Here is a 15886-nt window from a genome sequence, read left to right as displayed (position 1 = left end):
TGGAGTATTTCTCCCTCTTATATCCAGACATAGTTATTGTTCATGCTACTGAACCAGCCACTCTGCAACCAAGGGCCTAGAAATGACTCTTATTAATAGAGATGAAGAAAAAAATTTCATGCAGAAGTTCCTTGAGGCAAAAGATGATGCCATCTAGCCAGTCATCAGAGCGTTTCTAACCCAAATCTTACCATCCTCATAAACCCTGCTTTCATGTATTTTCAGAGAATCCATTTATACCATCCAGGACAACATTCGTGCATTCCTGACCGTCAGGCACTGGCCCTGGATGAAGCTGTTGACCATGGTTAAACCCTTGATGAAGAAGGCAGAATCTGAGAAAGAGATAGCCAACATGAAAGAGGAATTTGAGAAAACCAAGGAAGAGCTTGCAAAGTCTGAGACAATAAGGAAAGAGCTGGAGGAGAAAATTGTGACCTTGGTGCAAGAGAAAAATGACCTGCAACTTCATGTTCAGTCTGTGAGTAACCTCAACTTTTCGTTTCACCCACTTCTTATTCTGCTTTCCCTTCCCTTTTCCATGGTCCTTCACAAACAGACATGTAAAAGGGCTGGATTCTCCACTGCTTTTATCTGGTCTTGTCATTACACCTAAACAAAATGAGTACAAAGAATATATGAAACATTGCTAGTAGGAATACAGGAGATTCTGACTGGGTGCCCATGTAACCCCACTTCATTATTAAGCAATCACCAGGGGAAGAATCAGATGTCCCACAATATATACAGTGTGCTCCTAACAATGGAGTCTGATTCTGGATGAAATACAAGCTGTTTCCCCATCTGCTGACCATTATAATAGGGAGCTGGGACAGGGGTGCTTTTCTGTCACAGACAGAACTGAAACTGTGGGAAAAAACTAACCCTTTTCTCTGGAATACTGATGAGACAAGTCTGAAATTACACAAGATAGGAATACTGTCAGGTTTTAAAAGGTTTAAAAGGATACTGCATGCCCAAGGACAGTCTGGTGCAAGTAGACCTGTCACTTGTTTCCCTGTGCTTTCAAGCCAGTTGGGTTTTGAAAGTGTCTTAGAATCACAGAATCATAGAATCATAGTTGCAGTTGGAAAGGACCTTAAGATCATCCAGTTCCAAACCCCTGCCATGCGCAGGGACACTTCCCATTAAACCATGTCACCCAAGGCTCTGTCCAACTTGGCCTTGAACATCACCAGGGATGGAGCAGTCACAACTCCCTGGGCAACCCATTCCAGTGCCTCAGCACCCTAACAGTAAAGAACTTCTTCCTTATGTCCAATCTAAACTTCCCTTGTTTAAGTTTTAACTCATTACCCCTTGTCCTGTCACTACAGTCATAATGAAGAATCACTCCCCAGCATCCCTATAGGGCCTCTTCAGATACTGGAAGGCTGCTATGAGGTCTCCACGCAGCCTTCTCTTCTCCAGGCTGAACAGCCCCAACTTTCATACAGGAGGTGCTCCAGCCCCTGATCACCCTTGTGGCCTCCTCTGGACTTGTTCCAACAGTTCCATGTCCTTTTTCTGTTGAGGACACCAGAACTGCACACAATGCTCCAGGTGAGGTCTCACAAGAGCAGAGTAGAGGGGCAGGATCACCTCCTTCGACCTGCTGGTCACGCTCCTTTTTATGCAGCCCAGGATACGGTTGGCTTTCTGGGCTGCAAGCGCACACTGCTGGCTCATGCTCAGTTTCTCATCAACCAACACCCTCAAGTTCTTCTCAGGGCTGCTCTGAATTTCTTTTCCACCCAACCTGTAGCTGTGCCTTGACTGCCCCAACCCAGGTGTAGGACCTTGCCCTTGACTTGGTTAAACTTCATAAGGTTGGCATCATCAGCCCACCTCACAAGCATGACAAGGTCCCTCTGGATGGCATTCCTTCCCTCCATCGTATCAACCGAAGCACACAACTTGGTGTCATTGGCAAACTTATTGAGGGCACACTCAATCCCACTGTCCATGTCATCAACAAAGATGTTGAACAAGATCATCAGTTCCAACACCAATCCCTGAGGGACAGACTCATTACTGTTTTCCAACTGGACATTAAGCCATTGACCACAATTCTTTGCATGTGGCCATCCAGCCAGTTCTTTATCCACCGAGTGGTCCATCGATCAAATTGATGTCTCTCTAATTTAGAGACAAGAATGTCATGCTGGACAGTGTCGAATGCTTTGTACAAGTCCAGGTAGATGACATCCACTGCTCTGCCCCTGTCCATCAGTTCTGTAGCCCCATTGTATTGTTTCAAGCCTTGTATTGTTTCAAGCACTGAGGCTAACTGTCCCTGCTGAAGATCAAGTTCATTACCCGAATCCTTCTTCAGAACTTCAACTTAACCTGAGTTTCTTTGTGCCCTTCTTGGTACTTAATGCTTTGCTCTCCAGAACCCATCTAGTTTGCAAGCATTTGGGAGTTCAATTTATTAAACCTTTCATGGATGGCAAGCCAAAAAAAAACCCACAACTGAGAAGACCAAGTTTAACTAGGTTAAATAACTTCCAGGTTACGATGCCTTTCAAAGCACTCAGATTTTTGAACATGAAAGAACTCCTAAGGTATGATCATTGCCCTCAAGTGTGTTGTCTAACTTTTTCCTGATTCTCAGTTTTCCATTGTTTCAGTACTAGAAGTGTCCTTCCTGTGTTCTTGCTATTTTCCTGTGGAAATGTCTAACAACCCCGCCTGAAAGATACCTCAAGCACAAACTTCTCCAAGTTTGTCCCCAGAAGATTTCCATGATTATAGTCACGATTTCCAGTGCACTATGGGTTTCAGTCAGAATCTCAGAGACAGGGAAACATACCATCTTCAGTTACTGCAGTGATGGCTTTCAGCCATAAGTTTTTTGGGAGGCAGCAGATACTTTCTCTGGTATTCTGCCTAGAAAAAGTCATAGTAGCAAGAATTTAGACAAAATTTTATCTGTTAATCATGTCTTAAAATGTTAGTTCTAGTAAAAGATGTAGGCTACAGTTTAGGTTGAGCTTGACCCTAGCTTGGCTGAGCAAGAGGTTAGAGAATGATGGGAGCGAGGTTAGCCTCATGTGAATAAAGTTGAAAAAGTCTGGGGGGCTCTCACTTATGTCATTAGAGTTGGAGGAGCTTATTGAAGAAAGTATCATCCAACATTTTATGAAAAATGACTTGGAAATCCATATCTAAGATTATGCTTCCATGAAATACAGTTTGCTACACAGCTTTTTATCTCACTGATTCCTTGCAGGATCCTTGTTATGATTGAACACTGTGAGTCTATGGCATGGTATTGTATCCAGCTGAACAGCTGAAAGGAAGTATCTGTACCATGGGACTATGGTCCATTTTAATAGCCATGACTGAGCAGGACAATTTCCTCATGGTTAGATCGTGTGCATTATTGTCCTATTTGCATAGGAAATTTTACCCTGAGTTGTGTAATTTATTTCCCAGAGATGGCACTTGAACAGTGCATTGGCTTTTGTCATTTTGATGATAAATACAATATGCCTTCATTATGTTCCAACAGGTGAGTGAAAATCTAGCTGATGCTGAAGAGAGATGTAGAGGACTCATCAAAAATAAAATCCAGCTGGAAGCTAAAATTAAAGAAGTAATTGAAAGAATGGAGGACGAAGAAGCAACGAATGCTGACCTGACAGCAAAGAAAAGGAAACTTGAAGATGAGTGCTCTGGGCTGAAGAAAGATATTGATGATCTTGAACTGACTCTGGCCAAAGTGGAAAAGGAGAAGCATGCAACAGAGAATAAGGTGACAGGGGAATCAGGGAATTATTATTCTCCAGACAGTTTTCAGTTTTGTGGAAAGTTGCAGTCATTCCTAAGTTCTCTGAAAGGAAAGTGATATGTGCCCAAGACATAGGAGAGACATATTGCCACTTAATTACCTGTGATTGGAAATCTGTGAAAATTATAAAAAATACATTTTCTGTGACAGTTCAAAAAGAGTTGAAAGCTTGTTATGGTGCTTGACAGAGAATTTCTGTACTTGGCTATTTGCAGTCATAAAGAGCCACTATACTTATGTCTCTTGTGAGACACAAATGGAGGATTAGTATGCTTACGAGTAGCCCAGCACAGAATGGCTGTTGGTCCTTCCTAACATGCATTGAGGAGAACTGATATTGCAGATGTCAAATGTTTTCTTATAATTCTCTTATATTTAAGAAGACCACGTCTCAGCTAGGATGGACATCCTTTCCATTGACTTGACAATACGATGAGAGTTCTTCCTGACTCCTAAGGTTCAGGCTGTCAGTGTAGCAAGGATGGTCTCTATCAGGCAGTCATTAATTGGTTTAACAAGCAGTAAAAGCACAGGTCTCTTCACTTAAGTGTCAACAACCAATGTGAAGAGACAGAATTGAGATATATATGTTAGAACTCAAAAGCCCACATCTGTGGTGAGTGTCCACTGCTGTGGAAACAATACTAGAAGAGATCTAATTATAACACTGAGGTTCCCTTCACTGCCATCACTGAGAACAATACTGGATCTTAAGTTTGCAATTACAGTTATGCTGGATATTTGTAAACAAATGTTCAGAAGAAATCTAGCTGGTGCTGAGTGTTAGGATGAGGGAGTGTCTTAATCAGGTATCAGGGCCACATAGCTAAAGCACTTAGCAGAGTGGGCTCTTCTTATTCCAACTGTCAGGCTTTCCTACCAAATGAGACAAATGGGAAGCAAGGGTAAGGCAGGCTAATGCACAGCACCTAATGTGTTTGGGATAAGGTTGCTGGTATGCAGAGCTCCATTGAAGTACAAGGAATAAGTTTCCAAGGTAAAGCTAGCAGAGCTGCTATGTCCAGCAGCCCGCTTAGAAGCTCCTGCCCTAAATTTGTGATCACCTGTTCCAAGGGCATAAGGTTCTTTGTCATGTGACATCTTTGTCCTGTTTGTTTCACTTTTATGGAAAACTTAATGTATTTCTTATCTTTGGTTATGCTTAGCACATGATAATATCTTTATAAAGAACCTCACCTACTGAGAATTTACAGCTGTTTACCTGGCAAATACATCACATCCAGAAAATACATATTTTCAGCAAGAGCAACTCAGAGGCCTTTTGTAAATCCCAGTGGGAAAAGCTTGCAGAGGCAGGTGAATATCTAGCATATGTTGCACTATAGAATTCAGCAGGATAGAGCTGGTAGTCAAAAATAATTAAAGCAAGAATTCCTACACTGCAGGACCAGAGAGGTGTGACTGTTAAGCATGACACTTGTTGCTACGCTCACCATGAATGATAAGAGACCTTCTGTTGAGAGCATTTTGACTACATCCATGAAAGATTTTGCAAGGATGTAGTCTCTGTGCTCTTGGTCTGTCATGTCTCAAGGCACCCCCTCATAGTATGGATGTCTAACAGGTTAAGAATCTTACTGAAGAAATGGCAGCTCTGGATGAAAATATTTCTAAACTCACTAAGGAGAAAAAGGCCCTCCAGGAAGCCCACAGTCAGACACTGGATGACTTGCAAGTTGAGGAAGACAAAGTCACGGCACTCAACAAAACCAAGACCAAACTGGAGCAACAAGTAGATGATGTAAGGAAAAGTTTTGGGGTTGTGTAGGTGAATGTACTGACAGATTAGAAGAGTCTAGAAAACTGTAGCTGGGAGTATAAGTAACACCTAAAGCAGCCAAGCCAACCCTAATACTTCCAGCTAATAACCCACTGCCAGTTGACAGAGTATTGTGGAATCTGGGACATCTACTTTTCCCTGGACATGTAAACTAAATTCATCACTGGATATTTCAGTATTGTAGACTTTCGTGCCTCTTTTAATCAATTTAGTTGGACCACTGTAGCAATCTGAAGTTTGATGCAGAGTTATTTGTGGTCTCTTACTGTGCAGTGTGGATATACTCCAGGAAGTTATGGACACTGGAAATTTGTCTATATTTTAGGGACTGCAGCCACTGGAAAAACTTAAATTTCTGTATTTTTCAGAAACTTGCATTTCAACTGTGCACAGCCAAGCTGTGGACAGCTTAATGTCCAAAATCAAATCACAATGGCAGCTTTAATCTTGCAGCGAGAGTGTAACACAGGTAGAGATGAGAAGTTTCCACAGGATCTGTTTCCACTATTCATCAATTTTTAATCAATAATAGTTATTCGCAAAGTAGAATTATGTGTTTCACAGTGTTTTATGTGTTTTAGCTTGAAAGTTCTCTGGAAGAAGAGAAGAAACTGCGAATGGACCTTGAGAGAGCAAAAAGGAAACTAGAGGGAGATCTGAAAATGTCTCAGGATTCCATCATGGATCTAGAAAATGATAAGCAACAGATGGATGACAGACTAAAAAAGTATAGCACTGGATTTTTATGCTCTGAATTCTAAAATTCATATTTAATCTTAACCATATTGAATTTGCATTCTTGTTCTTTAACAGGAAGGATTTTGAAATCAGACAGTTGCAAGGTAATATAAAAGATGAGCAGGCTCATAGTTATCAGCTGCAAAAGAAAATTAAGGAGCTTCAGGTAGAGTACGAGAGTTCTTGATTTTTTGGTAGCTAAGCACATTTTCCTTAGAATTAATTGATGTTTATTCTTAGGCTGTTCTACAAAAATATTTTCCTACACATGAATAAAGCAGTTAACATGGACTCTAGGTGTTGTTCCCATCTCAGGACAATTCTACAGGAACTCTGGCTTCTAATCATACATAACTACATAAGAAACATCTTAAGTAAAGCTTGTGGCAGGCTTTGAAAATGGATCAGATACTGAGTTATAACAGTAGTGAAGCCACTGAGAATTACTTTTATAATTAAAAAAAATTGAATGTGACATAACCTGTCATGATCAGGACAGACATCACATTTTAAATGCAGAGCCAGGAAGAAAATTCTTTTCAGTGCTATTATCCTATGGTTGGTCATCTCAAGGTTCCTTCCATCTTCTTTGCTGATAGCAAGAAAACACTGTTTTGTTTTGGCTTGACCTTTGGGAAATCTCTAACAAACTTGATTTCCTTTACATTTTCCAGTGACACATCCCCCATTTCTTCAGAAAAGTTCAATACTAGATCTTTCTTAACATAATGAATCCATTCCGAGCTATAACATAACATGAAATATCAGATATTGCATTCACTGTTGTTCTAAAACCAAATATTACATGTCCTAGAATATAATTCAGTGAAATTTCTAGTGGTGCTTCTCTCATTATGCTGATATAACTGGATGTGAATGTTCACTCCTTCTTCCTTAAAGGTAATTTCACATCTGTCCATCGAAAAGCCTTCATTTAACCGATTAAGTTTCACAGGTTCGAACAGAGGAACTGGAGGAGGAAATTGAGGCAGAGCGAACCTCTCGGACAAAAGCAGAGAAGCATCGGTCTGACCTCTCGAGGGAGCTGGAGGAGATCAGCGAGCGCCTGGAAGAAGCAGGAGGGGCTACAGCAGCTCAGGTCGAGATGAACAAGAAGCGTGAGGCCGAGTTCCAGAAGATGCGTCGTGACCTCGAAGAGGCCACGCTGCAGCACGAAGCCACGGCTGCTGCCCTGCGCAAGAAGCACGCGGACAGCACCGCTGAGCTTGGGGAGCAGATCGACAACCTGCAGCGAGTGAAGCAGAAGCTGGAGAAGGAGAAGAGCGAGCTGAAGATGGAGATCGACGACCTGGCCAGTAACATGGAGTCCGTCTCCAAAGCCAAGGTACACAAATACCTTCTAGATATTGCATAGAAACACAGAAAGGTTTGGATTGGAAAGGACCTTAAGATCTTCTAGTTCCAACTCATCTGTCATGGGCAGGGACACTTCACACTTGACCATATCACCCAAGGGGCTGTCCAACCTGGCCTTGAACACTGCCAGGGATAAAGCATTCACAACTTCCTTGAGCAACCCATTCCAATGCCTCATCACCCTCACAGTAATGAACTTCTGCCTTATATCTAACCTGAACTTCCCCTGTTTCAGTTTGAGCCTATTATGTGTTGAACCACCAATCATCTTTCACTCTGTTTTGCATGGAAACAGGCAAATCTGGAGAAGATATGTCGCGCCCTAGAAGATCAGCTCAGTGAGATTAAGACAAAGGAGGAGGAACAACAGCGCACAATTAATGACATAAGTGCTCAGAGAGCTCGGCTACAAACAGAATCTGGTAAGACATTTGTGGACAGAGTTTAAGAGAAAATGAGGCTTTAAAAAAGACATCAAATGACATGACATGAGGCTTTAAAAAAGAGAGGGGAAGAAGAATCATGGAGTCTTGCTGGAACCACAGCTGAACATTAACCAGAAATGTGCTCTTGTGACAAATGCAGCCAACAGAATCTCAAAATGCAAAAGTGTTGCCAGAAGGTTAAAAGGGGTGATCCTTATCCCTGCTCGGCACAGTTGAAGGCCCACGTGGGGTGCTGTGTCCTGTGCTAGGCTACCCATACCAGAGAGATACAGGCATCCTGAAGCAGGACCAGTAACATGGACTGGAACAAACAGTGGATGGAACAACCTTCACAGGGGTGTGGTAGAGTCTGATCACTGGAGGTGTCCAAGACCTGACTGGAGAGGGTGACACATAACCACATCTAGGTGCTCTTTCCCATGAAAGGTCTCTTCCAAATGGGACTGTTCTATAATTCTATGACTGGAGTTTCAAAGGAGAATTCATCTACTTCATAACCTAGACTTCATCCCTCTTCCCAGAGACATTCAGGACAGGACAGTGATATACCTGAGCACATACACAGTATAGTACTAATTCTGAAAGTTTGAGGCTTGAAGGGACCATGGGACTTAGTGCAAATATACATTAAGACTAGTCAGATATTGGAAAAAGGGCATGATGTACCTCATTTCTTGCCTCCAAGATAAATACTTCAGCATTCTCAGAGCTATGGACAGGTATAAGCAATTAGAATTCCATGGAAGAAATAAAATGTTGTTAAACTCCAAATATTTTTATATGCATTTAATTATCAAGGTTGACACTTTTCAGTAAGGCATAAAGAAGCTCCTTTACTCATCTGACTTCCCTCAGGGGAATACTCGCGCCAGGTGGAGGAGAAAGATGCTCTGATTTCTCAGCTGTCAAGAGGCAAGCAGGCTTTCACCCAACAGATTGAGGAGCTCAAGAGGCACCTAGAGGAAGAGATCAAGGTGAGAAAGCTTCACAGTCTTCTCCATTGGATTTCTCCTGTCCAGGAGGGGCTTCAGATACATATGAAATTACAGAATGAACAGGAGGGAGAAAAAAAACACTTGGGTAATGAAGTCAGCTGTTCTCATATTAGCTTTGCTCTACTTTCTCTACTGCCTAGTCATTAGTTCTTCTGCAGATTCCCAGATCTTCCTTTCTCCTTCAGTAGCTTGCCATCATTCTCACAATAGTATAATCCAGTGCCCATGAATACTTCAGGCAGGAGATTTACCACAATACTTCCATTCATTGCCATACTAAAATTCTTCCCTACAGGCCAAGAACGCACTGGCCCACGCCTTGCAGTCTGCTCGCCATGACTGTGACTTGCTCCGGGAACAATATGAGGAGGAGCAGGAAGCCAAAGGGGAGCTGCAGCGCGCCCTGTCCAAGACCAACAGCAAAGTGGCCCAGTGGAGAACCAAATATGAGACAGACGCTATTCAGCGCATGGAGGAGCTGGAGGAGGCCAAGTATGTGGGGAAGTTGGGCAGGGCTGACACTGAGAATGGAAATTTAAGGAGACCACTGTGATATTGTCAGGAAGAAGTCAATGCTCTGCTTTAGGAGGGGCTGGCAGGAAGAGACAAAATATAACTAAGAGCAGGTATGCACGGGGGAAAGCAGACACAGCAAAGCTGTTCAGATGAAGAATTGCAGAGACATGCTGATGAGAGTAACAGTGCGAACAGTAGAGCATGAATTCCTGCAGCCCAGGATTCAGACATAGAAATACAGTGGCTGGCTGGAAGAGGTCCTACACCTCTGTATAAATGGGGATCACACACAGCCAATTGGGTGCAAGTGCTCCTGCGAAAAACATACAGGCTACACAACACTGGCTCCCATTTGCTTCCTCACCTGCACCTGTGCTTACCATCTTCCAGGAAGAAGCTGGCACAGCGCCTGCAGGATGCAGAGGAACATGTTGAAGCTGTCAATGCCAAATGTGCCTCCCTGGAAAAGACAAAGCAGAGGCTGCAGAATGAAGTGGAGGATGTGATGATTGATGTGGAGAGATCAAATACTGCCTGTGCAGCTCTGGATAAGAAGCAGAAGAACTTCGACAAGGTCTTTCAGGCTGCAGACTGGGGGCTCCTGGACAGAGCATCCCCTCCTCATTGTCACATCCACACTGACACCCCCTTTCTCTTCAGATCCTGGCAGAATGGAAACAGAAGCATGAGGAAACACAGGCTGAGCTGGAATCCTCCCAGAAGGAGGCCCGCTCTCTTAGCACAGAGCTGTTTAAGATGAAGAATGCCTATGAGGAGTCCTTGGACCACCTGGAAACGCTGAAGCGTGAGAACAAGAACTTGCAGCGTAAGTGCCTGGCCCTCTGCTCCTGGCAGGGCTTTCTCAGCACCCACCAGTACCCACCGCTTCACATGGGTCTGTGCCTGCACGTGGGCAAAGGTGCCTGTCATGTTGGTGTGTGAGGGCCCTTCCCATTCTGCTCTGTGCCTGACCATGCCATTGGTCCTTGTTCCCACAGAGGAGATTTCTGACCTCACGGAGCAGATTGCCGAGGGAGGAAAAGCGATTCATGAGCTGGAGAAAGTCAAGAAGCAGATTGAGCAGGAGAAATCTGAGCTCCAAGCCTCACTGGAGGAAGCTGAGGTACAGCCTTCTGTTCTTAATTGTTCACTTATCATTTAGCACTCACAGTTTAGCAACCTCCGATATGATTTATGAAATTATATGCACAGAGCATATACCATGTACAGGAAAGAGGAAATTTTGGACACCATTAAATTTTGGGTACGCAGAAATCTTTCCTGCAGTCTCAGACCTCATGCTATACATTATTCTTCAAGAGAATAGTTCATGTAAAGTGACTGAGAGTGGTATTTATACAATTAACCAATATTAACTTCTTTTTTTTCAGGCTTCCCTGGAACATGAAGAGGGGAAGATCCTGCGCCTCCAACTTGAGCTCAACCAGGTCAAGTCTGAGATTGACAGGAAAATAGCAGGGAAAGATGAGGAGATCGAACAGATGAAAAGAAACCACCTCAAAGTTGTAGAGTCCATGCAGAGCACCCTGGATGCTGAGATCAGGAGCAGGAATGAAGCCCTGCGTCTCAAGAAGAAGATGGAAGGAGATCTGAATGAAATGGAGATCCAGCTCAGCCATGCCAATCGCCAGGCTGCCGAGGCACAAAAGAACCTGAGAAACACACAGGGAGTGCTCAAGGTATGGTACAACAAAACTGGTGCTCACTGGTTAATGAATAATATAAACATTTCCCTGTTGTACAATTCTATCAGATCTATAATGAAGTGAAAACAGGAAAAGGAAAAAGAGGAAAATATACTTCACAGTCCTTCTTGTCTTCCTTTCCAGGATACCCAGCTTCAACTGGATGATGCTCTCAGGGCACAGGAGGACCTGAAGGAGCAGGTGGCCATGGTGGAACGCAGAGCAGACCTGTTGCAGGCTGAAGTTGAGGAGCTACGGGCAGCTCTGGCACAGACAGAGCGGACAAGAAAAGTGGCTGAGCAGGAACTGATGGATGCAAGTGAGAGAGTTCAGCTCCTCCATACCCAGGTCAGTGTAGAAATATATTTAGTATCTATACCTTTTCTCCATACAGATAACTGAAGACTGACTGAACTATAACACTTGTAAAATACACTGTAATTTTCACACTGTGGATAACAAATATTAAGTGTGGTTTTTCAGGTGCAGATATGAATTTCACTAGACTACAGTGCAGATACCTTAAAAGTAGTAAATTTTAGAGAGATATGTGAGGTTCTTACCCTACAACTCAATCGAGTTTAACAGGTTTCAGGTTTACTTTTGAGACTGTAAAGTCAAAGTTAGGTTGATCATTAACAAAACAGGAATACACTAATACAGTTACTGACATCATTTAACAATGTCATTATAAGCATTGTGTATCACCATTTAAAACTTTTACTGCCACAAGATTGAAAACTGTAAAGAAATATTACATCTTTTATCTTTATAAGTCTAAATTCCTTCTCTATTGACTGAAAAATTTTGAGGAAAGACTTTATGGAGGATGTTCTTGAAATAAGGAAGCACACCACAGCTGAGAAACAAACAGCTGCCACAGCAGATCCTTTAGAACAGAATAACATGTGACCTGATGGGGCAATTTACATTAAAAAAAATTATTTATTCAATATTCTTAATATAATATCACAAGGTAACAAAAAGAAAATGGTCATGTTGATGCTCTTCAACAGAACACCAGCTTGATCAACACCAAGAAGAAGCTGGAAGCAGACATTGTGCAAATTCAGGGTGAGATGGAGGATACTGTCCAGGAAGCCCACAATGCTGAAGAGAAGGCCAAGAAGGCCATCACAGATGTGAGTTGGGGGTTCTTTTTATTACTGATGATAGATGGATTCTCCCCATCTCCAGCCCCAAAATGGCTTTGACCCTTTGCTCTCCTCAGGCGGCCATGATGGCAGAAGAGCTGAAGAAGGAGCAGGACACCAGCGCCCACCTGGAGAGGATGAAGAAGAACCTGGACCAGGCAGTGAAGGACCTGCAGCTCCGTCTGGATGAGGCTGAGCAATTGGCACTGAAGGGTGGAAAGAAGCAACTCCAGAAACTAGAGGCGAGGGTACGGTGAAGAGTAGGGCAGACTAAGGTCAATTTCCTGAGTGAGCCCTTGGTTGTTGGAACTTCTTAGAAAGGTTACAACAGGAAAGGGCCCAGGTCCCTCCAAGCAGATTTGATTAGAGTTACTTTGAGTAGTCAAACACTGCACAGTGGGTGAGCAACTTAAGAACGACTTCATAAAAACTGAGTGGTCAAATATGGCAGATGAACATCAGGACAGACATATAGGGAAAATAACTTAAAACATGCTTAACCTGTGGATAAACTTGGATCTGGCAATTGCAGCTCAGCCAGGAGATCTCAGTCTTATCCATGACAGGCCTCAAACTTTTTGTTCAATGTGCAGTAGAGACAAAACCAGAAAAGAGAAAATAAAATTGGCTTCAATAGGAAAGGCAGAGAACAAGACAGAGAGCATCACTTGCCACTATATTAAATACATAATGTGCAGTCCTGTTCTCTGCTACTCAAGGACCTGACAGAGAAGCATCCAGGGAATGGCAGCTGAGTGGGTTGAGCCTTATGACGAGAGACAAACAAGGCTAGAACTCTTCTGTTTGGAGAGGAGATGGCTGAAGGGGGATGCTATGAGAGTTTACAGAATCCTGTCAGCAGGGACCAAGATGTATTCTGAATGGTTTTCACCAAAACATGCAATATCAGAAGTAAGGACACATGATGCAGATCAGGACATCTTCACCTGGAGATCAATTTAAAATAAATAAAAGGAAGTACTTTACAGAATGGGCAGCAAAATTCTGGAACCTGCTGCATGGGAGGCTGTAGAGAGAGTGGGTAGAAGGTTCAAAACGGGATTAGAAATCAGCAGGTTTATAGACATACTTAAGAGAACAGGCATAGAGATGCCACTTTACAATACCAATCTAACGACTGTGGAAGCTGTGGAAGCGTGAGGGGAGTAGATAGCAGTCAGGTTTTCAGGCTGTCCCTCAATAGTCCCCCTGCTGCCACTCTCAGAGGCAGAGCATTGGGCTAGATAGACCATTTGCCTGACCTGCCTGTTGCCCTTCTTAACTGCTCCAAAATATAGCACAACAGACTGGGAATTAGGCACTCTTGGCTTTGAAAGGAAGTATCCACACAGAAGTAAAAACTTTGATGTCCAAATTTGACTCATACACTACAGAAGAGGCACAGAGCTGTAGGAGCTTGTTAAGGACTATTCATGAGGATAAGCTGGACTGAAAAGATTAAAATTAAATAATTTTCCCCATTTACCTGGTGAACATTGACACTTCCCTGTTTCAGTTTCCTCTTTTCTGGCAGATTCAAGCGAACTTTGATTATAAATGTCAAAGGTATGCACAGCAAAGTTCCTTCTATAAATAACTATGGATTCACACACTATGTCACTACTAATACAGAATGGTGAGCAGTTTTTAGCTAGTCTGGCCCCAAGGACCAGCTCCAGGAAACTGCCCTGCATTGGCACTTTCTCTACAGACTTAGTCCACAGAACCTTGTTTCCCAGGTTCCTACAGCAGGATCAGCAACCATTCCTGGCAGCTTGCTGTCTTCACCATGGTACTGTGTTTCAGGTCAGTGAGTTAGAAAACGAGCTTGATGCTGAGCAGAAACGAGGAACTGAGTCCCTGAAAAGTGCTCGCAAATATGAACGAAGGCTGAAGGAGCTCACTTACCAGGTAATTCAAATCCTCTGCCCCCTTATGTGCATCACTTCTGTGATCTGAAGCCAATGTGATTTTCACTTCCCACAGTCTGAGGAGGATAAGAAAAATATTCTCCGGCTCCAGGACCTGGTGGACAAGCTGCAGCTAAAAGTGAAAGCATACAAGAAACAGGCTGAGGAAGCTGTGAGTGCCAGACTCTTCCTAAATCTTTGTGGGCTCTGGGTGGAGATTTCCAAAAGGCCTGGGCTCCCAATTCATTCAAGTAACTGACTACTCAGTTGACACGGTGGCAATGGCCACTGCCTTAGGATATTCCTCACCTCATAAAAACTTAGGGCTCACAACTGAACAGGCACAGCTGTAATTACCCTGGAGTTGTTGCACTTTTGGAGCCACACTAGCCAACTTTCCCACCTGGAACTGATCAGGACTAATCCTTCTGACCCCAGCTGAGTGCTCATGCTGTTGACAGCACTAGATAGAAATTCACGGAGTGCTGGCAGGGCAAGGATGTACCTTTGAAATTGGGGATGTTATTGGGGCACAGCCATAAGGTGTTCAGTTAATGATAACAGAGCAATGTCACTTTGTGTCCATGTCACTGATGGCACTGCATGACTTCCAGGAAGAACAGGCAAATGCTGTTCTCTCACGATATCGCAAGACCCAGCACGAGCTGGAAGGGGCTGAAGAACGAGCTGATATTGCTGAATGTCAGGTTAACAAGTTACGAGCCAAAAATCGTGAAGGACAGGTGAGTTGGAGGGCTGCAGAGGAGGGCCGCAAAGATCTCTGACCAAACACCTCCAGGCACAGCTCTACTCCTTCCACTCTTGCACTAGTTTCCTCTTAAAAGAAAGCCAGAAATGGGCTCTTATTCAAAACCAGTGTGGTTTGACAGTCCCTTTGGTGCCCCCCCGAAAGACTGACCACATATGATCAACTCTAAGAGTCCAGGTCTTTTCAGCACAATTAAGAGATACTGGTTCTTTGCCAGTAATACAGCAGAACATTAGCAATAGCCACAGGCTAAGATGCAACTGATGCAACCCCACCAATGATCCAATTGCTCAAATAATCTCTATATTATCTTCCTTTTTCTTTTTTTCTTTTAGAAATCAGAGAAATGATATCCCTGACCAGAGCTGCAGCAGGCTCTGTGCTGACTTCTGTGGATCTAACAAGAGATATTATTTGCTTCATGTAATTCATTAGGTGTTAGTTTCATGGTTATAATACAGGTATTATGTTATAATAGTTATACGTAATAATAATAACCATTTGCCTGGTCATATTTAACCAATCCTAAATAGGTGTAGAAAATAAAAAGAAACCTAGGTGATGCCTCAATTTATCGTGAGATTGACAGTGTTTGTGAACGGAAGTAGCAGGTACGGCAGTGGTGACCAAAGTCCAAGGTATGTCCTAGCAGGAAGGATTCCCAGGGCAATGGGAACA

The 15886-nt window shown here is 43.2% G+C and overlaps 1 protein-coding gene across 2 annotated transcripts in view; it reads left to right on the top strand.

Annotated features, from left to right (window-relative positions):
* The window catches only part of LOC130606620 (myosin-1B-like), a 32759-nt gene extending 17186 nt beyond the window's left edge, over positions 1-15573 (top strand). Inside the window, exons 14-33 of one of the 2 annotated variants that reach the window (XM_057423131.1) lie at positions 226-481; positions 3518-3760; positions 5382-5558; positions 6179-6324; positions 6411-6501; positions 7291-7680; positions 8008-8134; positions 9014-9132; positions 9449-9645; positions 10060-10243; positions 10330-10495; positions 10668-10792; positions 11061-11369; positions 11520-11723; positions 12392-12517; positions 12607-12777; positions 14336-14440; positions 14516-14611; positions 15054-15182; positions 15544-15573. In XM_057423131.1, the coding sequence (XP_057279114.1) occupies positions 226-481; positions 3518-3760; positions 5382-5558; positions 6179-6324; positions 6411-6501; positions 7291-7680; positions 8008-8134; positions 9014-9132; positions 9449-9645; positions 10060-10243; positions 10330-10495; positions 10668-10792; positions 11061-11369; positions 11520-11723; positions 12392-12517; positions 12607-12777; positions 14336-14440; positions 14516-14611; positions 15054-15182; positions 15544-15558 (3376 nt within the window). In that variant the 3' untranslated portion in view covers positions 15559-15573. Of the gene's footprint in view, positions 1-225; positions 482-3517; positions 3761-5381; positions 5559-6178; positions 6325-6410; positions 6502-7290; positions 7681-8007; positions 8135-9013; positions 9133-9448; positions 9646-10059; positions 10244-10329; positions 10496-10667; positions 10793-11060; positions 11370-11519; positions 11724-12391; positions 12518-12606; positions 12778-14335; positions 14441-14515; positions 14612-15053; positions 15279-15543 lie in introns of those variants that run through there. The other variant, XM_057423139.1, reaches the window with a different exon arrangement.
* The last annotated feature ends 313 nt before the right edge of the window (positions 15574-15886 follow it).

The sequence above is a fragment of the Pezoporus wallicus genome, unplaced genomic scaffold (genome assembly GCF_028554395.1).
Source record: "Pezoporus wallicus isolate ANWC-B61680 ecotype Strahan unplaced genomic scaffold, APGP_CSIRO_Pwel_v1 contig_8723, whole genome shotgun sequence".
Lineage (NCBI taxonomy): Eukaryota > Metazoa > Chordata > Aves > Psittaciformes > Psittacidae > Pezoporus > Pezoporus wallicus.
Note: the sequence above shows the minus strand (reverse complement) of the source record. Positions and strands in the feature narration are given on the sequence as shown.